The sequence below is a fragment of the Melanotaenia boesemani genome, chromosome 2, assembly GCF_017639745.1.
Source record: "Melanotaenia boesemani isolate fMelBoe1 chromosome 2, fMelBoe1.pri, whole genome shotgun sequence".
NCBI classification, from domain to species: Eukaryota; Metazoa; Chordata; class Actinopteri; order Atheriniformes; family Melanotaeniidae; genus Melanotaenia; species Melanotaenia boesemani.
This window is the reverse complement of record NC_055683.1, coordinates 1492599-1514810: the sequence shown is the minus strand read 5'-3', so window position 1 is coordinate 1514810 and position 22212 is coordinate 1492599. Positions and strand designations below refer to the sequence as shown.

The 22212-nt window shown below is 44.6% G+C and overlaps 1 protein-coding gene across 2 annotated transcripts in view; it reads right to left on the bottom strand.

Annotated features, from left to right (window-relative positions):
• The window catches only part of abcc1 (ATP-binding cassette, sub-family C (CFTR/MRP), member 1), a 35990-nt gene that overhangs the window by 2861 nt on the left and 10917 nt on the right, over positions 1 to 22212 (bottom strand). The window contains exons 10-29 of one of the 2 annotated variants that reach the window (XM_042000945.1): positions 22197 to 22212; positions 19588 to 19680; positions 19288 to 19491; positions 19069 to 19215; positions 16030 to 16117; positions 15304 to 15373; positions 14746 to 14872; positions 13208 to 13384; positions 12923 to 13090; positions 12503 to 12677; positions 11021 to 11081; positions 10761 to 10869; positions 8795 to 9002; positions 8391 to 8701; positions 8103 to 8302; positions 7084 to 7210; positions 4631 to 4732; positions 4388 to 4534; positions 4152 to 4310; positions 2547 to 2713 (exon numbers count right to left, since the gene is read on the bottom strand). The exon at positions 22197 to 22212 is cut by the window's right edge and continues 146 nt beyond it. In XM_042000945.1, coding sequence (XP_041856879.1) covers positions 2547 to 2713; positions 4152 to 4310; positions 4388 to 4534; positions 4631 to 4732; positions 7084 to 7210; positions 8103 to 8302; positions 8391 to 8701; positions 8795 to 9002; positions 10761 to 10869; positions 11021 to 11081; positions 12503 to 12677; positions 12923 to 13090; positions 13208 to 13384; positions 14746 to 14872; positions 15304 to 15373; positions 16030 to 16117; positions 19069 to 19215; positions 19288 to 19491; positions 19588 to 19680; positions 22197 to 22212 — 2856 coding nt within the window. Of the gene's footprint in view, positions 1 to 2546; positions 2714 to 4151; positions 4311 to 4387; positions 4535 to 4630; positions 4733 to 7083; positions 7211 to 8102; positions 8303 to 8390; positions 8702 to 8794; positions 9003 to 10760; positions 10873 to 11020; positions 11082 to 12502; positions 12678 to 12922; positions 13091 to 13207; positions 13385 to 14745; positions 14873 to 15303; positions 15374 to 16029; positions 16118 to 19068; positions 19216 to 19287; positions 19492 to 19587; positions 19681 to 22196 lie in introns of both variants that reach the window. The other variant, XM_042000937.1, reaches the window with a different exon arrangement.

Below are 22212 nucleotides of genomic sequence, written 5' to 3'. Positions count from 1 at the left end.
TGGCAACAACCAGAAAAATGAAGAAAAACCATGGCAACACCAGAAAAATGAAGAAGAACCATGGCAACAGCCGCAAAAATTTAGAAGAACCATGGCAACAACCAGAAAAATAAAGAAGAACCATGGTAACAGCCGAAAAAATTTAGAAGAACCATGGCAACAGCCAGAAAAATAAAGAAGAACTATGGTAACAGCCGAAAAAATTTAGAAGAACCATGGCAACAGCCAGAAAAATGAAGAAGAACCATGGCAACAGCCGAAAAAATTTAGAAGAACCATGGTAACAGCCGGAAAAATGAAGAAGAACCATGGTAACAGCCGAAAAAATTTAGAAGAACCATGGCAACAGCCAGAAAAATGAAGAAGAACCATGGCAACAGCCGAAAAAATTTAGAAGAACCATGGTAATAGCCGGAAAAATTTAGAAGAACCATGGCAACAGCCAGAAAAATGAAGAAGAACCATGGCAACAACTCATGTTGACCATGAAAATGCTGGCTTAAATGTTGATTTTAACTCTATTTTAAATTTAGTTGGCTTTTCTCTAAATGTCTGCAGACCTCCTCCTCATGACCAGACTCCTGATCTTGTTCTGATCAACATCTCTATTGACAGGAGATCTACCTCAAATGTTTAAGACTGCTGAAATCAAACCTTTTACCTAAAAATCAACTCCTGATCCAGGAGTGTTAGCTAATTATAGACCTTTATCCTTCCCCTTTATGTCTAAAATTCTTGAAAAAACTGTTTCAACTAAACTATGTTCCCACTTGGGCAGAAATAATCTGAAGAATTTCAGTTGGGATTTAGATCTCATCATGGCCCAGAGACAGACCTGGTGAAGGTTACCAATGATCTCTTCATGGTTTAGATGAAGGACTCCTGTCTGGACTCATCTTGTTACATCTCAGTGCTGCATTCGACACCATTGATCACAACATTCTGCTACAGAAGCTTGAACATGTTATTGGGATTAGAGGAACTGCATTAGACCGGTTTAAGTCATATTTATCTGGTAGATTTTAGTGTGTTAATGTAAATGATGAGTCTTCCTCACACACCAGAGTAAGTCATGGAGTTCCTCAGAGTTCTGTACTTGGTCCAGTGCTTTTCACCTTATACATGCTTCCCTGAGGTACTATCTGTTAGAGTAAGCAGAAGTTGACAGTTTAAAGTTTCTCACCCACCCTGCAGAGGACAGGATGTGGGGGTCACTGCTCTGTGTGATAAGGGTCATAAAGTGTTGTATACTGATGTGTTTCCCTGTTTGAACTTTGCTTGAACTTTGCTTGCTCTACTGAAGTCTGATAGCTGCTCAATAAAGAGGCTGCGCTGGGGTTGAGACTTCGGAGTTGACACCAGACACTCTCTGAGTGCTGAACCACCGTCTCTCCCCATCGCGATGAAGCTGACTTCGCTCTGAGTTCTTTGTGTCTTATTTTATGATAGAAAAATACCCATCACTATCATTAGACAGCATGGTATAAACTTTAATTGCTCAGCTGATGCTATTCAGATTCATTTATCCACGAAGCCTGACGAAACCAGTTTGTTAGATTACAAAGACGATGAGTTTGTCCCTCTAAATTCAGACAGACTGAGGTTCTTGTCTTTGGACTGAAAAACTCATGACATAATTCTATTCTACAGTCTATAGTCCAGCTATGTAATTAATCTGGATGGCATTAATGTGGCTTCCAGCACTACAGTGAGGAACCTTGGAGTTATTTTTGACCAGGATCTGTCTTTAGGCTTGTATTTACAACAGGTGTCTGCAGCCGCCTTCTTCTACTTACGTAATATGGCTAGAATCAGGGACATTCTGTCTAGGAGTGATGCAGGAAAACTAGTCCATGCTTTCCTTACTTCCAGGCTGGACTACTGCTATTCCTTATTGATGTTCTGTCCCAGACATGTCCTGAAAGTCTCCAGCTGATCCAGAATGCTGCAGCGAGGGTTCTGTTTAGAACCAGCAGGAGAGATAATTTTTCTCCAGTTTTAACTTCTCTTCATCGACTCCCTGTTAAATCCAGGATAGAATTTAAAATTCTTCTCCTACATATAAAGCTTCGCCTATCAGGCCCGTCTCTGATGGAACCAGCTCCCAGTTTGGGTCCAGGCAGATGGCTGCCCTCCCTGATCCGGGTTCTGGTTCTGCTGGAGGTTTTTCCTTCCTGTTAAAAGGGAGTTTTTCCTTTCCTTTGTCAGATCTTGCAGCTCAGGTTGGGGATTGGATCGAAGATTTCATGCAATCTGTTGGTTTTCCTTAACTAGGCTGTTACTGATTATGAATTGTCTGGAACTGGTTTGTCTGTACACCCCTGAGATGAGGTTGTGAAGTGGCGCTATACAAATAAAGCTGGACTGAAATGAATAAGATCCATCGTGTGAATGGTTTTTCCAGTTTAGACAGATGGTGTGAAAGAGTGAGGAGTGGAGAGAGGGAGGAAACCACCTACTCATCTCACAGCTGGGGTTCAGGAGGTTAGACTACATGGTAGGCTGTCTGCAGAACTGAGAAGGGGTGTAGAGTTAGGAAGTCCTACCTCAGGTTCTCTCCTCCTTCGCTGCACTCATGGCTGAGCTTGTTGGGCAGGCCAGAAACAAAGCTCTTCAGATGGGAAAACTCCAGAGCCCTCCAGATTTCCTCGTCAGAGTAGGAGTCAAAAGGATCCAGGTTCATCCTCAGAGAGCCTGAGAACAGCACTGGGTCCTGGAGAGATGCAACTGGTGTCAGTAGCTGCCTTAACATGGATCCCATCCAATGTCCAATCAGAATAAAGCTGCACCTTGTAAACACATCAGCTGACTGGATTGGATGAGTTGATGTGTTTCCATGATGTGTTTTATTCTTATTGGACATTGGATCAGATTGGACCAGGGCTGAGAAACACTGATCTAAAACCTGCAGGGCAGTGGGTCCTGAGGACCTGGACTGACTAACAGATGGAATATTTGTCCATGTAAACTTAGCTGGTGACACTAGATGATAGGGCTGCACGATTATGACCAAAATATGATTATTTTGATCAATATTTTAATCACGATTATTAATCGCGATTATTCACTGTGTTTGGAAAAACATATATTTTTATTGCACCAATTATAAACAAACTACATTGCAACAAATTTTAGTGAGAAATTAAACTTTAAATTAGAATAGATGATAAATAATGCAATAAATACATTTACCATTCATTTTTGAGAAGTTAATGTAAATTTTGGGGCTAAAAAAGATGCTAAATCAAGAGCCGTTTGGGAGCCAAAAGAACTGGTTCTCTGAAAAGAGCCGAACATCCATCACTAGTAATGGATGCTGGTGTGGGAGGGATGTTGTGAGAAAGGCAAACATTGAAGAAAAGACAACATAAAAATGTTTAGAACAGTAAAGAAATAATAAAAATTTAATTCTTCAGTCAATATTTTCTTTGTTTTTTAAGTTTAATTTTATTAAGTGTAATGTTTTTTTTAATTAGGAGTCTGCAACATGTCACAACACTTTTTAAATGTTAATGTCGACACTCTTCATTAATAAACATTAATATCTGACGGTAAGCCAGCGCAGGACCAGCCAGCAGCAGTTATGTACGTTTCATTTTCAGCCTGGTCATGAAACAGATCTTCTGCTCTGAGTCCAGCTGCTGCGTGAGGACCAAGCCTCTTCTGAGTGCTTCTGGACGGGGGAGGGGTCGGAGCACCCCCCCCTTGTTGAAGAGTGAACTATACGCTCTTTCACGTCAGTCTCCAAAAGTCTCCAATATCACCAGAAAAAGTCGTTAGATTAGTCGCTAGTCGTTTTTTGAAAATAAGTCGCTAGAGGTGAGTGAAAACTAGCAACACTGAGTACAACTAGCTGCCGACTGTAAAAGGTGCACGCCCTTGTTCTTTAGGCAGCTTAATGAAGCTTTGGCCTCGCGTTCGCCCCCTGGTGGTTGGCCGACTGCAGGTTGAGAATGTGTGTGATCAGAGAAGCAGCAGAGCTGCGTTTTTAATGTAAATATCGCTGACGATCAGGTTCATTTAATTGTGGCCACCAAAATCGTGATCACGATCAAAATCCGGTTAATTGTGCAGCCCCACTAGATGACAGCAGTAAAGGTCTCTATCACCTGGCTGCAGGTAACCATGTTGACCGTCTCCTCCAGACTGACCTGTGGGATGATGGTGATTCTGGAGCGGAGCTCATGAAGACCCAGCTTGGAGATGTCCACTCCATCGATGAGGATTTGGCCTTCTGATGCCTCGATGATACGGAACAGTCCCAGGGTTAGGGACGACTTCCCGGCACCGGTACGCCCCACAATCCCGACCTTCCAGGAAGCACATATACATTCACACACAGCAGGAATCAGATGGCCGGCTTTAGAGCAGCGAGGGAAAGACGCACCTTCTCTCCTCCGTTAACCGTGATGCTAATGTTGCGGATGGCCAGGTCCAGGTCGTGGCGGTAGCGCAGGCCGAAGCCTCTCATGACGATACAGCCGCTGGTGGGCCATCCTGAGGGGACGCAGGGAGGCTCGTGCTTCCACTCTGCCTGGTGGTCAGAGAATACGTAGAAACACATCAGCTTCCCCACGTCTCCACATCCCACCCAACACTGCTAGTAGTTCATAAAGACGTTTGCGTGAACCTCTTTCTCTGTGTCGCTGTACTCTTTGACTTTCTCCACAGCCACTATGTTGGTCTCCACATCAGAGGACATCCTCACCAGCCACGTCAAGGAGGCCGTCAGCTGCATCAGGTGGGGGGGTTACAGGATCAAAACATAGAAAACATTCACCTCAAGCTGGGTATATTCTGTCTCTTCCTCCAACAACAAACTACTTAAAGGTGGCCTGGAAACCACATTTTCAATGTCATTACGCAAGTTTGATTCGGTGAGCATTTACCTGCAGGTTGTAAACACATGTGAGCGCTTACACGCAGGGTGTAAACACGTGTCAGCGTTTACATGCCGGGTGTAAACACGTGTGAGCGTTTAAATGCAGGCTGTAAACACGTGTGAGCGTTTACATGCAGGTTGTAAACACGTGTGAGCGTTTAAATGTAGGGTGTAAATACGTGTGAGAGTTTACATGCAGGGCTTAAACACGTGTCAGCGTTTAAATGCAGGGTGTAAATACGTGTGAGCGTTTAAATGTAGGGTGTAAATACGTGTGAGCGTTTACATGCAGGGCGTAAACACGTCTGAGCGTTTACCTGCAGGGCGTAAACACGTGTCAGCGTTTAAATGCAGGGTGTAAACACGTGTGAGCGTTTACATGCAGGTTGTAAACACGTGTGAGCGTTTAAATGTAGGGTGTAAATACGTGTGAGCGTTTACATGCAGGGCTTAAACACGTGTCAGCGTTTAAATGTAGGGTGTAAATACGTGTGAGCGTTTACATGCAGGGCTTAAACACGTGTCAGCGTTTAAATGCAGGGTGTAAACACATGTGAGCGTTTACATGCAGGTTGTAAACACGTGTGAGCGTTTAAATGTAGGGTGTAAATACGTGTGAGCGTTTACATGCAGGGCTTAAACACGTGTCAGCGTTTAAATGCAGGGTGTAAATACGTGTGAGCGTTTAAATGTAGGGTGTAAATACGTGTGAGCGTTTACATGCAGGGCGTAAACACGTCTGAGCGTTTACCCGCAGGGCGTAAACACGTGTGAGCGTTTACATGCAGGTTGTAAACACGTGTGAGCGTTTAAATGTAGGGTGTAAATACGTGTGAGCGTTTACATGCAGGGCTTAAACACGTGTCAGCATTTAAATGCAGGGTGTAAATACGTGTGAGCGTTTACATGCAGGGCTTAAACACGTGTCAGCGTTTAAATGCAGGGTGTAAATACGTGTGAGCGTTTACATGCAGGGCGTAAACACGTCTGAGCGTTTACCCGCAGGGTGTAAACACGTGTCAGCGTTTACCCGCAGGGCGTAAACACGTGTCAGCGTTTACCCGCAGGGCGTAAACACGTGTCAGCGTTTACACGCAGGGCGTAAACACGTGTGAGCGTTTACATGCAGGGTGTAAACACGTGTCAGCGTTTACACGCAGGGCGTAAACACGTGTGAGCGTTTAAATGCAGGGTGTAAATACGTGTGAGCGTTTAAATGCAGGGTGTAAATACGTGTGAGCGTTTACAAGCAGGGCGTAAACACGTGTGAGCGTTTAAATGCAGGGTGTAAATACGTGTGAGCGTTTAAATGCAGGGTGTAAACACGTGTGAGCGTTTACAAGCAGGGCGTAAACACTTGTGAGCGTTTACACGCATTGCGAAAACACGTGTCAGCGTTTACCTGCAGGTTGTAAACACATGTCAGTGTTTACCAGCAGGGCGTAAACATGTGTGAGCGTTTACCTGCAGTGTGTAAACATGTGTGAGCGTTTACCTGCAGGGTGTAAACACGTGTGAGCGTTTAAATGCAGGGTGTAAACACGTGTGAGCGTTTAAATGCAGGGTGTAAACACGTGTGAGCGTTTACCTGCAGGGTGTAAACACGTGTGAGCGTTTAAATGCAGGGTGTAAATACGTGTGAGCGTTTACATGCAGGGCGTAAACACGTGTCAGCGTTTACATGCAGGGTGTAAACATGTGTGAGCGTTTACACGCAGGGTGTAAACACGTGTGAGCGTTTACCCGCAAGGCGTAAACACGTGTGAGCGTTTATTGAAGGTTGTGAACGTGTGTGAGCGTTTACACGCAGGGCGTAAACATGTGTCAGCATTGACCTGCAGGTTGTAAACACGTGTGGGCGTTTACCTGCAGGGTGTAAAAACATGTGAGCGTTTACCTGCAGGTTGTAAACACGTGTGAGCGTTTACCCGCAGGGTGTAAACACGTGTGAGCGTTTACATGCAGGGTGTAAACACGTGTGAGCGTTTACCCGCAGGGTGTAAACACGTGTGAGCGTTTACACGCAGGGTGTAAACACGTGTGAGCGTTTATTGAAGGTTGTAAACGTGTGTGAGCGTTTACACGCAGGTTTTGAACACGTGTAAGCGTTTACATGCAGGTTGTAAACACGTGTAAGCGTTTACATGCAGGTTGTAAACACGTGTGAGTGTTTATTGTTGTAAACGTGTGTAAGCGTTTACCTGAAGGGCGTAGGAGATGGATAACCCCATAATACCAGGGCTGAGGTTTTCTCGGCCAATGACAGCAAACAAAGCAGCAAACGACACGATGCAATTTCCTACAAATTCCAGACGGACTGCAAGCCACCTGCACAAACACAAATCCATTGAAACAACGAGGACACAACTAAGGTCTAGTACACACATGAGGTTTTGTTTTTAATCTGAAGGGATGTTTTATCTGTCCGAGACCCCCCCAAAAAAGACAAAAACCAGGCATTTAACAGTGTTGTTCGTACTGTGTGGAGGCTCCGACAATGTCAGCACAGAACAACACACACATAACGATGCTGTCCCGCAACCAATCTAGAATCTAGTTCTCCGAGCCAGAAACTAATGTGTAAAAAAAAATGAAGAAATATATCAACAAGCAGAAAAAAAACGAAGAAACAGCAAAAAAAACAAACAAAAAAAAAAAAAACAAAAACGAAAAAGGGCGTAGAAGAAACATAGCAATAAAAAGAAAAAGAAGAAACAGTAAAAAAAAAAAAAAAAAAAAAAAAAAGACGAAGAAGAAACAGCAAAAAAAAAACAAAAAAACAAAAAAGCGAAGAAGAAGAAACAAAGCAAAAATAAAAAAACAACAAAGAAACAAACAAAACAGGACGAGGGAATGATTGGCTACGCTCTGTTCCACGTCACCATCCACGCAGTCACAACTCAGGAGTTGCCGGCTTCCCTCAGGGGAATCCCTGAGGATTTCTGGTCGTAAATATTGAACGTGTTCAATCTTCTGACTCGTTTTGGAGCCGATTGTCAGGACGAATTCGCTCTTAACGCACCTCAGACCACAGGATCATTTTATAGGTAAATCTTATAATCTGGCGTTTGCCGTCCTTGGTCAGGAAGGGGAAGCAGCCCAATAATCTTTATGTGTGTACCAGGCCTAAGAGGCTAAAAAAAAAAGAAATAAACATGTATCTAGCGTTGGTCCTTCTACACCAGTAGTTAGTGCTGTAGCTAGTCGCAGCGTCCCTGACCTGTTAGCAATGATGCCAGGGAAGTAGGCCTTCTGGTTATGGTCCACCCGCTGGTCGCTCTCACGGATGAATCGCTCCTGCTCACCAAAAGCTCGGATGACAGAGGTGCCAAGCAGCGTTTCATTGAAGTGGGTGTAGATGGGTGAACGGCTGACTGACTCCAGACGCTTCAGCTGCCGAGAGGACGCCACATAAAACCTCTGGAGGGGAAGAGCATACACGTATGATCAGTCAAAGTTAAAGCCGCCTAGCGGACAGCGAGGCTTTGCCTTTGCCTTTTCAACTAACCTGCACCAGGAAGTAGAGCAGGCCGAGCACAGGGATGATGATAGCTACCAGCGGTGTCGCAACCAGGATGATCACACAAGCACCCATCACGTTGAACATGGAGCCCATGAACATCTTGATGATGCTGGGTAACACTGAATCGATGGTGTCCATCTCCTTGGCGAAGCGGTTCACCAGGTTGCCGCTGGGAGTTCGCTCAAAGAAAGACATTGGTGAGCGCAGGACGTCGTACAGCATGGACTGGTGGAGGTAGCGGGATGCCAGGATGCCCCCAATGGACACGGAGAGGGAGTAACCAAAGACTGCCACCCCTGCAGGACACCAGAAGATGGTTCTCCAGATTTTACTTCCTGGTTCAGCATCCATTTAAAATGACTCTGTGACCCTGAAAGCATCCTTCTTACCTTGGGACAGGCCGAGACCTCCGTACACCCCCAGCCTCATCAGTCTGTTAGGTTGGGTGCCGTTAACCACGGGGTCATCGGTCCACAGGCTCAGCCAGTAGTTGGAGAACATGGAAACCACGTGATGGGTGAGGAACAGCAGCAGACTGGTGCAGGACAGAAGCACCCCGATGGCTTTCAGGTAAGCCCAGAAGACAGACAGCTTGACCTGTGGGGGCAGCAGGATAATCACACAGCCGGGGCTGGACCTGCTCCTGTTATGAAGCCCCCCGATTCTCTCACGCCGTCCACAGTAAAGCATCAACCCATGGACGCGGAGCGGAAACATGAACGCAGCAGTCCCTTTTTTATGAGGCAGCATCAAAAAGGACATACGTATAATATGTATAAAAGTAGAAAGAGCAGGGAAAAGTACTGGAGGGCTCATCATGTAGCCCCTCTAAAAACCTTCTTATCCGTGAAGCTGATGGACCCTGGTCTTCTTCTGGTACTGGAGTTTCAACTTATGTTCTCTGGAGGGCGCTATCTTGCTCCACATTGGAAAACTAACGGGACTCCTTTATCTCTACTGCAGTCAGACTCTTAAATGCTTCTGATGAAAATAAATAATCTTTATCATTGAGATTTTCAGCTCTGCTGCACTGACACTTTATTTGTTGTTGTCTGTCTCCCTTTTTTAAAACGAGTTTAACGAACTATAGACCTTGTATATCTAACTCATCAGTTTTGGCCAAAAGTCTTGGGCTCCTGTGAGTGATCAAATAAAGATGTTTTTATATTCAAATGACATTTTATTTAAGTTCCAGTCAGGCTTCAGGAAAGAAAACAATCACAGCTGCGATGAACTTTTTACTGATTTGTCCAAAGCACGTGATACTGTGGACCATGAAAATTTAGACTCTTTGAATCGGGGCATGCATTGCTTGGTTCACAACTTATCTCAGTAACAGTATATGAAACATGATGTGTGTTCTACATTTGTTGCTGTCCACAAGGAGGGTCGCAGGGTTCTGAGGTCCTCTTTTATTTAATATATATAAATGGTCTAAATCTTAACGTGTCCAATGCTAATTTGCACCTTTATGCTGATGACACAGTTATTTACTGCTGTGGATCAACACTCGTCCAGACCACTGAAGCCCTGCACAAGGCCTTGTTGCTGTTCAGCCCTCTTCACCGCAAACTGCTTCTACATCCAGAAAAGACGCAGCTAATGTTCTCTGATGTGAGGAAGAAGCCACAAATAATCCCCTCAGTTTCCACCCTTCACATGTCCAAACTCCTGGTATTTGCATTGATGACTCCCTTTCATTCAGGTCGTGTGGAAAATCTTGTGAAGAAGCTGCGGCTAAAACTTGGTTTGTACTTTAGAAATAAGTTCTTCTTTTACGGCAAAAAAGCATCCTGTTGCTGAAACTTTCTTTGTGCTGGATGATGGAGATTTGCTGTGTATGAACACATCCGCTCAGTGTCTTGGATTGGTTGAAACGTTTATCCGGCCTCTCTGAGGTTTATTACTGACCAACACGTTGACACACCACTCTGATTTGTACTCGGGTTGGACGGCCTGCTCTGGCCATCTGAAGGATCTGCCACTGGTACACATCATTTATAAGCACTGCCTGGTTTACAGCTAATGACTCAGAAGAGGAGATTCTTCCTCTCCGATCACATGACCGGTGTGAACTAACGGGATTAATTTCATGCAGCGCTTTTAAATCTAAACTGAGATTTGTTGAGACTGAGTCCACAACGTGCACTTGTTTCTTATAATTCTTATAATTAAAAGTAATTTTCTCTTTTTAATTGTCTTTTGTGTGTTTTATGGAATCCTGTTGTATTTGCTGCTGCCTATCTTGGACCAGGACTCTCTTGTGAAAGAGGGTTTTTAATCTTAATGGGATTCTTTTTCTTCCTGGTTAAATAAAGTTTAAATAAAAATAAAATAAATAAAGCAGCTACATACCCGCCCGGTGCTGGCCTTGTCGGCCTCGGTCAGCTTCCCCGCCTCTGAGCTCTTGGCCTTTATGCTCAGCTCCTTCTGGTCCAGTTTGGATTGGCTGCCGGCACCTGGACTGCTGCACAACAAGAAGACGGGCCGGGAAACGTCCCAAAACTACATTAAGTCATGATTTAATGAGCACCGACACATCTGATGTGTGTTCATCCATTTTCTTCCAAGTATGGCTTCACATTTGTGACCAAGCTGGTTGGAGAATCACCCACCCGAGCAGAGGAGTCACGCTGCCGTTCTCCACAGCTCTACTTCCACTCGTCACGACCGATTCTGCGTGCAGCAGAAACAAAATATGTTTCAATTCTTCACATTAAACACCCAGCTTCTAAAAATAAATATATCAAATAAAAAAAAAGAAAACAAGATAAACAAAATATATAAAAAAAACAAAATACAAATAAATAACAAAAAAGAAAAAAATAAACAAAGTAAAGATACAATAAAAATAAAAAGTCAACAAAATAAAAATAAGATAAAATAAAATCAAAAGACAAGATAAAAAAGAAAAAGTATAAAATAAACAGAAATAAATAATGATAAAATAAAATACAAAAGACAAAATCAAATAAAACAAAAAACTAAATTAAATAGAAAATATAATAAAATAAAATAAACATGAAAAAATTATATAAAACCAAACAAAATATGTACAATAAAATAAAAATATAAAACAAAATGAAAAAATAAACCACTAGACAAATGCACATGACTTCCAGGTACAGAACATTTATTAATTTATTCCCATTTCTCAGGTAAAGCGTACGACCAGCTGCGCGAACGACCAGCGGCGCGTACGACACCAGCGGCGCGAACGACCAGCGGTGCGTACGACACCAGCGGTGCGTACGACACCAGCGGCGCGAACGACACCAGCGGCGCATACCACCAGCGACACGTACGACACCAGCGGTGCGTACGACACCAGCGGCGCGAACGACACCAGCGGCGCATACCACCAGCGACACGTACGACACCAGCGGTACGAACGACACCAGCGGTGTGAACGACACCAGCGGCGCGAACGACACCAGCGGTGCGAACGACCAGCGGCGCGTACGACACCAGCGGTGCGAACGACACCAGCGGCTCGAACGACACCAGCGGCGCATACCACCAGCGACACGTACGACACCAGCGGTGCGAACGACACCAGCGGCACGAACGACACCAGCGGCGCGAACGACACCAGCGGCGCGAACGACACCAGCGGCGCATACCACCAGCGACACGTACGACACCAGCGGTGCGAACGACACCAGCGGCGCGAACGACACCAGCGGTGCGAACGACCAGCGGCGCGTACGACACCAGCGGCGCGTACGACACCAGCGGCGCGAACGACACCAGCGGCGCATACCACCAGCGACACGTACGACACCAGCGGTGCGAACGACACCAGCGGTGCGAACGACCAGCGGCGCATTCCACCAGCGGCGCGAACGACACCAGCGGCGCGAACGACACCAGCGGCGCATACCACCAGCGACACGTACGACACCAGCGGCGCATACCACCAGCGACACGTACGACACCAGCGGCGCATACCACCAGCGACACGTATGACACCAGTGGCGTGGCCGCGTATTCTGACAATTTTTACTACAGCTAGTGGATGGAAACCCGACCGGGGGAGAGAGGCTGTAGAAAACATGCATACATGAAGAAAACAGCGTGCGAGCAGCATTTCCCACCGTTGCCGTCAGTCTGCTCCACGGTGGCATACGTTCGCAGGAACTCTGCGAAAGCTCCTTCTTTGTCCATGAGCTGCTGGTAGGAGCCCACCTCCGTGATCTCCCCCTCTACCATGACCAGGATCAGGTGGGTCTGGGGCAGGTAGCTCAACCCGTGGGTCACCAACACACGGGTCTGTATACATGGACATACATGAAGGAAAATAAAGTCTGAAGTGCTCCTGAGGTCTATCTGATCTTTAATAATATTATATATAATATAAACATATTATGACACACGTTTGTCAGCTGGATAAATTCTGGTTTCAGACTCTGCATGGGTAGGTGCAATCAGATGGGACGACTAGCGACAAGCAGCATGTTGCTAATTTACACGAAATAAACACCCCGTGCTGACGTTGATCTGGAGGCCATGCTCACCTTCTCCTTCAGCAGACCTTGTGGGCCGATGACCTGATCAAAGATGTGTTTTCCCACATGAGCATCGACCGCGGACAGAGGATCATCCAGCAGGTAGACTGACCGATCGCAGTAGACCGCCCGGGCAAGGCTCACCCTCTGCTTCTGGCCTCCAGAAAGATTTACTCCCTGCACCCGAGACAGCGTTTATTTTTATCTGATGCAGAACTTCATTAAAAGCAGTTTCCTCTTGCTGGAGCTTCAAACGTTAAACATTTAACACTAGTAATAAGACAGAGCTGGTACCTTCTCTCCGATCTCTGTCTCATCTCCAGCAGGGAGGATCTGCAGGTCAGGCTGAAGGGCACAGGCCTCCACCACGCGCTGGTACCAGGCCTCCTTCCTTTCCTGGCCGAACACAATGTTGTCTTTCAGAGTGGAGTTCTGGATCCAGGCCTGCTGAGGAACGTAGGCCACCGAACCCTGCAGTGCAATGCACACCAGGCCACATTACAAATCCAAATGACAGGAAACACACACATATACACATATATATATATATATATATATATATATATATATATATATATATATATATATATATATATATATATATATATATATATATATATATATATATATATATATATATATATCTGTCTTTGTCGCTCTATTTAGCGAGTTTTCAGACCCCTTTAGCAGCTTTTATTTATTTATTTGTTTTTAAGCGACCAGTGACAAACTAGCGAGTTTTTCTGGTGTTATTGGAGACTTTTGGAGACGGAGGTGAATGAAGGGAGTTTATCTTCCCAACGAGGAGCGGTGCTGGTCAGACCCTCTCATACGAGGCTTGGTCTTCTCGCAGCAGCAGCAGCTGCATTCAGACGACGTTCACCTCTGTTTCATGACCAGGCTGGAAATGAAACGCAAAAGCTGCTGCTGGAGGATCCTGCTGGTTTACCGTCACAGTAACGTCTGGAGGAGCATCAGTCCCTGAAGCTGTTTATTAGCAGGAACTACGTGGACCAGTCGAACCATGTCCTGTGGATGATGGGGACAAAGATGTCGTTCTGCTTCAACTACAAAGCGAAAATCAAATCAAATCGGATTTGATTTGATTTGACAAGTTCTATGTCTACTTGTTTTGTATTCGTGCTGCCAGTAAAATGTTTGGTTTTTTTAAATGTTGTGTCAACTGCAAAAAAAATGCGAATTTTAAACATTGTAATTTTTGAATTTATTGTTCAAGTATTTATCACTAAAACAGTGAAAATGAGAGGAAATGTGAATATTTGCTATGTAAGGCGATTTCAGTGTGCGCACCTAAATTTTCTGCTTGCGCTCCTAAAAATTGAAGTTAGGGGCCACCGTGCTCCTGGTAAAAAAAGGTTAGTCTGGAGCCCTGCTGCAACTTCATCCACTGATTATTGTTTTTAAAAACAGTGGTTACCACACAAATTCAACAAGAACATCCAGATATCCGGCAACATGTGATCCCAAACTGACCAATCACAAGGGAGTACCTCCATGTAACCGTCTGTGTAGCAAGGGTGCACGTCAGGTCTGGAAGAGGTGCGCGTCGAGCCTCTGTGGATGTACCACATGTGGTACATCTAAAGGTGCAACTTTTCTTATCAATCTTGTGTTTTTATTGTGTCCTTTCCTGCCTTGACACTGTAGATGGAAATCAGCATCTTTGGCTGTAATCTCACGTTTTTCTACAGATGTTCATTAAACTGCTTCGTCCCATCTAAACAGATAAACAACCCACGTAGGTGTGTAGGAGGGAGCTTGTGAAGCAGCATCTATAAATCTGGCTGGTGTGAAAAAGTGAGAACACACACCTTGACAGCAACGCTTCCTTCCACTTTGTCCATCTCTCCGAGGAGAGCAGAGAGCAGCGAAGACTTCCCAGAGCCGACGTGTCCCACCACGGCCACCAGGGAGCCCTCTGGGATGCACACGTTCAGCCTTCACACACAAACAGACCCAGATTCATCCCTCTCATCACAGCAAAAATACATTCTCACCAAACTCAGATTGAACTTATTGAAATCGTTTGTATTCAGGTCACATCACATCCTCCTCATCAGGTCTGTTAACAGGAAATGGTGGACAATCAGCTGATCGTAGACCAGACTAAAGTGGTGGTTCCAGTCACTCCAATCGTGAGTCATAACGCAGAGAGAAGTGAAGCTTTGGTTGGTTCCAGATAACTTGGTCCAGATGCTGGTCCGGTTCCAGATATCAGGAACCGGTCCAGAAGCTGGTCCAGTTTCAGATATCAGGAACCGGTCCAGAAGCTGGTCTGAAACGGCAGATGGTTCCAATTTTTTCACAGAAAGTCACATGACAAGAAACAAGCTGTAAACTGGAGGCTCCTGAAGACAGACGACACAAACCTCTTGAGTGTTGGTGATTCAGTTCTGGACCAGCTGAAGACACCGTCCACAATAGAGATACTGTACGGAGCTGAGAAAATTAAAAAATAAAAAAAAATTATATTTTGTGTGTGAAAAACCTACGATCAGCCAAAACATTAAAACCACAGACAGCCTAACCCATAACGTCCTCAGGAACCTGTTAATCCATGTTAACCATCCAGAGACCTGTACCAGGAAGGTGGATTGTCACTTATGGACGTAACTTCAGGGTTAACTCTGGGTTTTCCATCTGGTTTACTGGATGTTTCTCTCCTTGTTCTGGACTTGTTCCCGAGTCCGTTTAGCTCCGCCAGGACTGATCTGAGATGAGGTTAATAGTGATGCTCACACATGGCAGAACCATGAATTCATGGAACCACGGTGAGGAATTAATCTTCCAACATGCTCTCACACAGCAGCCTCTACAGCCCTGGATGGACAATATAATAATCTGATTGGTCAGATGCTGTAAACTCCGCCCCTTTTATGGGTGCGCTGATCCAGATGGAAAACCCTGGGTTGGATTACCGAGTTGATACCCAGCTTCGTAGTACCGCTGATCAGGATCTGAATGTCTGGATAAGCCAGGTAACTGAGAGATACCCCAGGTATGGTAATCCCACTTCCTGGTACCGGCCTCTGGTGATTTAGTATCCAACTAATAACAATGTTTAGGCCAATCAGAGTCCAGGAGAGAGGACTCACAGCCTGCTTCTACTTTGTGGTCCACGCTGTCCTCCTGCAGCTCCTCATGAGACAGAAAGACTCTCAAGCGCTTCAGAGACACGCCGGCCTGAAGAAAAAGCAGACGAAGACCAGGAGTAAAACTCCGACCCAGAAGTAAATCATTTCCCACAAACGTTCTAACGGGTTGGTTCTGTAGGTGCTTCCAGGTAAACATGTTTAACTACTACTTTCATCAGCAGAAACATGACCCTCTGTTTTGTGAAATACGTGGTGACGGCCCCACCACCACTTCTTTGAGTTTGAGTTGCAGGTGCTGTGTGGTGATTAGTGGCACGAACCACACCTGGGCCCGCTGTGCTCTGGCCAGCCTGGACTCAGCATGTCTCCCAGGCTTGGCCTGGGACATCACCGAGCTTTGTGCAGGCGGCATGTTTGGGTTTGTTGGTTTGGTTTGTGTTATGTACATTTCCCTACACTGCGGTCTTAGCGTTAGCTGCTAATGTGAGAGGCCGCGGTCTTAGCATTAGATGCTAATGTGAGAGATGGGGGTCTTAGCGTTAGATGCTAATGTGAGAGGCCGCGGTCTTATCTTTAGCTGCTAATGTGAGAGGCTGCGGTCTTAGCATTAGATGCTAATGTGAAAGCTTGCGGTCTTAGCATTAGATGCTAATGTGAGAGGCCGCAGTCTTAGTGTTAGATGCTAATGTGAAAGCTTGCGGTCTTAGCATTAGATGCTAATGTGAGAGCTTGCGGTCTTAGCGTTAGATGCTAATGTGAGAGGCTGCGGTCTTAGCGTTAGCTGCTAATGTGAGAGGCCGCGGTCTTAGCGTTAGATGCTAATGTGAAAGCATGCGGTCTTAGCATTAGATGCTAATGTGCGAGATGGCGGTCTTAGCGTTAGATGCTAATGTGAGAGGCCGCGGTCTTAGCATTAGATGCTTATGTGAGAGCTTGCGGTCTTAGCGTTAGATGCTAATGTGAGAGGCCGCGGTCTTAGCGTTAGCTGCTAATGTGAGAGGCCACGGTCTTAGTGTTAGATGCTAATGTGAGAGGCTGCGGTCTTAGCATTAGATGCTAATGTGAAAGCTTGCGGTCTTAGCATTAGATGCTAATGTGAGAGGCCGCAGTCTTAGCGTTAGATGCTAATGTGAGAGGCCGCGGTCTTAGCTTTAGCTGCTAATGTGAGAGGCTGCGGTCTTAGCATTAGATGCTAATGTGAAAGCTTGCGGTCTTAGCATTAGATGCTAATGTGAGAGGCCGCAGTCTTAGTGTTAGATGCTAATGTGAAAGCTTGCGGTCTTAGCATTAGATGCTAATGTGAGAGCTTGCGGTCTTAGCATTAGATGCTAATGTGAGAGGCTGCGGTCTTAGCGTTAGCTGCTAATGTGAGAGGCCGCGGTCTTAGCGTTAGATGCTAATGTGAAAGCATGCGGTCTTAGCATTAGATGCTAATGTGCGAGATGGCGGTCTTAGCGTTAGATGCTAATGTGAGAGGCCGCGGTCTTAGCATTAGATGCTTATGTGAGAGCTTGCGGTCTTAGCGTTAGATGCTAATGTGAGAGGCCGCGGTCTTAGCGTTAGCTGCTAATGTGAGAGGCCACGGTCTTAGTGTTAGATGCTAATGTGAGAGATGGCGGTTTTAGCGTTAGATGCTAATGTGAAAGCGTGCGGTCTTAGTGTTAGATGCTAATGTGAAAGCTTGCGGTCTTAGCATTAGATGCTAATGTAAAAGGCCGTGGTCTTAGCGTTAGATGCTAATGTGAAAGCTTGCGGTCTTAGCATTAGATGCTAATGTGACAGCAAAAGCAAGATATGCCTCGTCATCTTTTCTAGTCTTTGATTAGGAAGAAGTTGGTTTGGAAGCATATGTGGTCATGCTTCATCTTTTTCTTTGCATTTATGTAGGAACCCTGTCACAAAGCACCATTATGCTAGCAATGTCTAAGCAATGTCTTTTTCATCCATTCATACTGCGACAGCTCTGTGCCCCCCCTAGGGGCTGCGCCCCCTTCTTTGGCAACCACTGCTTTAGTGACAGAATTAAACTGTGGCTTTCCCCCCCTCCTTTCCATCACAAGTACTTTCTGACGAGACGTGTTGTTGCTAAGGGTGTGTCCCAATTCAGGGTCTGCACACTTCGAAGTGCGGATTCGTCGGCCACATACGTCATCACGGTGCGCGAAGTACTGTCCCAGTTCATAGAATTTGAAGGACCCTACGAAGCCACCCTTCGAATCCGCACTTCGTTTGGCCTCAAACGAAGGCTGCTGGTGATGCAGCCTTCACGGCCTCTTTTCTCCCACAATTCATTGCGCACAGGACGGTGGCGAATCAGCAACCTCAGAAGACTCGTATTAAGTTTAAATAAAGTTTTATTTAAAAAAAAAAGTACGTTTTTTTTAAACTACACTTTAGTATAAACATTACAAAATCAAGTACATTTAAAGCATGTTTGTTAAATGGTGACATTAAAATTTGGTAATATTTGATATTCAGTGACTTTTAAGGGGTTAATGAAGTGTGTACCGGCTGGAAAACAACAGAGCCTCAAACCGTTTTTTTTTTTTTTTTTTTTTAACTGTCAGTGTTGCCGCTCCGTGTTCAGCGTCTACTGACGTTTCCTACGAGTAATTTCTGAGGTTTAAGTGATTCAACGTCCTGAGTTGTTGCTATAGGAAATTCTTCGAGACTAGGTAGGCTGTCCCATTTCATGAACGTTAAGCAGACTTCGAAGTGTGTAGACTACGGAGGACACTCTGTAGCCTACGTAGTCTGCGCACTTCGAAGTGTGCAGACCCTGAATTGGGACACAGCTTATATCTGGTATAAATAGCCATGAACGTTCATTAGCACGGGAGGTTTGGAACATGTTGGATTCATCATCGGATCTCAGTCACTAATGTTTGTACAATTGATCTGTTCATGTTTCGGAAATACTTGTTTTTTTTCTTCTGTACTTACACTTATTTGTAAGATGTAATTTTGATTGTATTTTATAAAAGGTTGATTAGATCACACGGGACAGCAATGCTGAACTCAAGGAGGAGGCACACCAACCTGCACCATGCTGCTGATGACCATCGGCAGCATGTTCAGAGGGAAACGCAGGATGTTGAACAGAGCCAGCGAAACGAAGGCCTTCTGAGCATCCAACACGTTCCGTTCGTCTATCAGCACATACACAGTGAAAGTGGACAGGGCGACCTGTACAGAGACCCAGTCAGACAACATTTACAGCTATTCTGCACATTTTTTGTCCTGCTGCGTTGGACTCACCAGGAAAGGGGCACAGACCCAGGTGAAGGTTGACACTGCACCCAAGTAGGCAGCTTTCTTCAAGACGCGCAGCTCGCTCTCACGGATTTCCGACACCTTGTCCTTGAAGGCCAACTCCCAGGCGTAGAGCTTCAGCACTTTGATGCCGTTCAGCATCTCGTTCATCAGCTTGATGCGGCTGTCCTTACTCTTCATCTGAGCCACCTGCTCAACAGACATGCAGAAAGCAGCCACGCGTTAATTCAGCCTGACTTTCTCAGGAGTTGTGTGACGGTGTGTGAGTCTACAGTAAAGCTGCACCTGGTAGGTTTTGGTCTTCATGGCAATGACAGCATTAACAGGGACCATCAGAACCATCACGGCCACTCCTGCCAGCACAGACGGACCCAGATTCTGCACAGCAACATATAAAATCATTATGTAAGCACACAGAGGAAACATTTTCCCTGGAGTGGCTCATCGGGAGGTACGGGACGACTCCCAGTGGATTGCACAGCTTTTGGGTTGGTCAAAACATAAATGAATGAATAAGTGGGTAAACAAGAACGGGCCTACGCTTTGGTCCAGTTAGATATCTGAGAAGAATAACCAGTAGTTAGTCTGATTAAACAGTCCGAGATGCTCTCTACCAAATGTATTTTAATGGTTAGAAAAAGTGGTTTTATCCAGGGACCCAGCCAGAACTGGATTACAATCCTCTGCTGTTGTGTCTGTTTGTCCATCAGATATGCCTCCAATTAACCCATTAAGGCCCGACCCATGAAAAACTGGTAAGAAAAGTCCAGTTTTTTAAATAAGAGGTCTTTATTTGGCCCTTTAACAAAATGTAACAAAAAAATTTACATTTTTATGGGCGGACATCTACCATTTATTACCATGTGATATATTAAAAAGATTATAATGTGGTTTTCTGCTTCTGGGTAGCTATTAGGAGACAGAAGACAAGTATCAGATTGTATTCAACAGGATTTTGAGCAAAGTTTATACCATAAACTGAAACAAAATGTCTCAGAAACTGTATGTGACAAATATGTCATGTCTTGCTCTTATGGGTTAAGTTATTTATTTTGTGAAAGAAGGCTGGATCTTCGATATTTAAAGCATAAATATTAAGTAGAGGAGTTCACGTATCTTGGGGTCTTGTTCACGAGTGAGGGAAGCATGGAGCGGCGATCGGTGCGGCGTCTGCAGTGATGCGGACTCTGCATCGGTCTGTCGTGGTAAAGAAGGAGCTGAGCCAAAAGGCAAAGCTCTCGATTTACCGGTCGATCTACGTTCCCACCCTCACCTATGGTCACGAGCTGTGGGTAGTGAACGAAAGAACGAGATGGCGATTACAAGCGGCCGGAATGAGTTTTCTCCGCAGGGTGGCCGGGCTCTCCCTTAGAGATAGGGTGAGAAGCTCGGTGATCCGGGAGGAGGCCCCGGGGAAGAACCAGGGCACGCTGGACAGACAGACGGATGAACTCTTCCTATTCATTTTAGCGTCCACACACACCCACACACTGCAGCATCCCCAGGTTATATCCTTGTATTTCTGTATTTCTCCCTTGCAGCAGCGATCCTTCATTCCCTCTCTAGGAAAATAAGAAACCGCATAACAATCGGTCTGACATCAGCCTTCCTCGGGCATCGGCATCGGGGCACGGTGCACTCTCTGCAGCTGTGAGCTGTCTAAATCAACCCCCAGGGTTTCCCGTATCATTTTCTTCACGCAGTCTGTAAGGTTTACATTTATATATAAATGACATATTTCAAGTCTCTAAATTACTGAAATTAAAACTGTTTGCTGATGATACTAATGTATTTTATTCTGGAAATTATTATGCTGACATAATTAATATTATAATGAATTAAATCAATAAAAGTATGGATGATATAAAATTATATATGTAGAGAAAACTTAGGTAATAATGTTTGATCACTTTAAAAAATATTTTTTTTTATTAATAATATTATTATTATTGTAATTATAAAAAGGAAGATAATAAACACAAAAATTAATAATGTATAATAATGAATAATTATTAAAAATGTAAAGGAAAGGAAAGTAGCAAAAAACATTGCACTCATCAATAAAATAAATCAGCTTTTAGATTATAACTCCATATTCTGTACTGGTTGTTAGTTTTCCCATATTTCAGCTACTGCAGAGAGATCTGGGAAAACAATTATAAAATGCTCTTTACTTACTGTCATTACTGGAGGGCCATCTGTATCAGACACAAAACTGGCTTTACTGATCACACAAATTCTGTTTTTACTACTAAAGTTACTTAAATTCAGGATCTGCTTCATTACCATCCTGCACGGATCCTGCATAAAGTGAGTGAGCATTTACTACCACTGACTTTCCAGCCAGAGAGACGGGGGTCAGAATTTACAGGGAAATGCAGTATTCAAAATGCACTTGGTGAGAAGCAAAAGGAAAAGTTTCTGTGTGTGTGTGTGCTGAACTGTGGGATGGGCTGGCGGACACACACTGGCCATGTCCACTGATACACTTATTTAACTCATCATCTAAGAACCTGGTCATCCAAACGTATAAAAATGAGCTGCAGTGATTTTCATTACTATTATTATTATTATTAATTTTATTATTGAATACATAAGTACTGTTTCTATTGCTGATGATGACATTATTGTTGTAATTATTATTATTAATCTTTTGATATTTACTTTTCCCTTCTTTGTGTATACTCCTTTTGTTTTCCTGTTTTTGTCTTTTGTTCAAATAAAAGATTTTGTTCATATCATGAAAGATTTTGGCTAGAGGCTGAAAACGTATGTGGATCTAAGTAAGAACTGCATAAGGAACATGCTGGGATTAACGAGTGCAGCTGTGAGCAGGTCAGCAACATGAACAGAGGACCACAAGCCTTCAGTTTAGAGCTTCTCAGTAAGATTACCTGCCAGAGGAAGTAG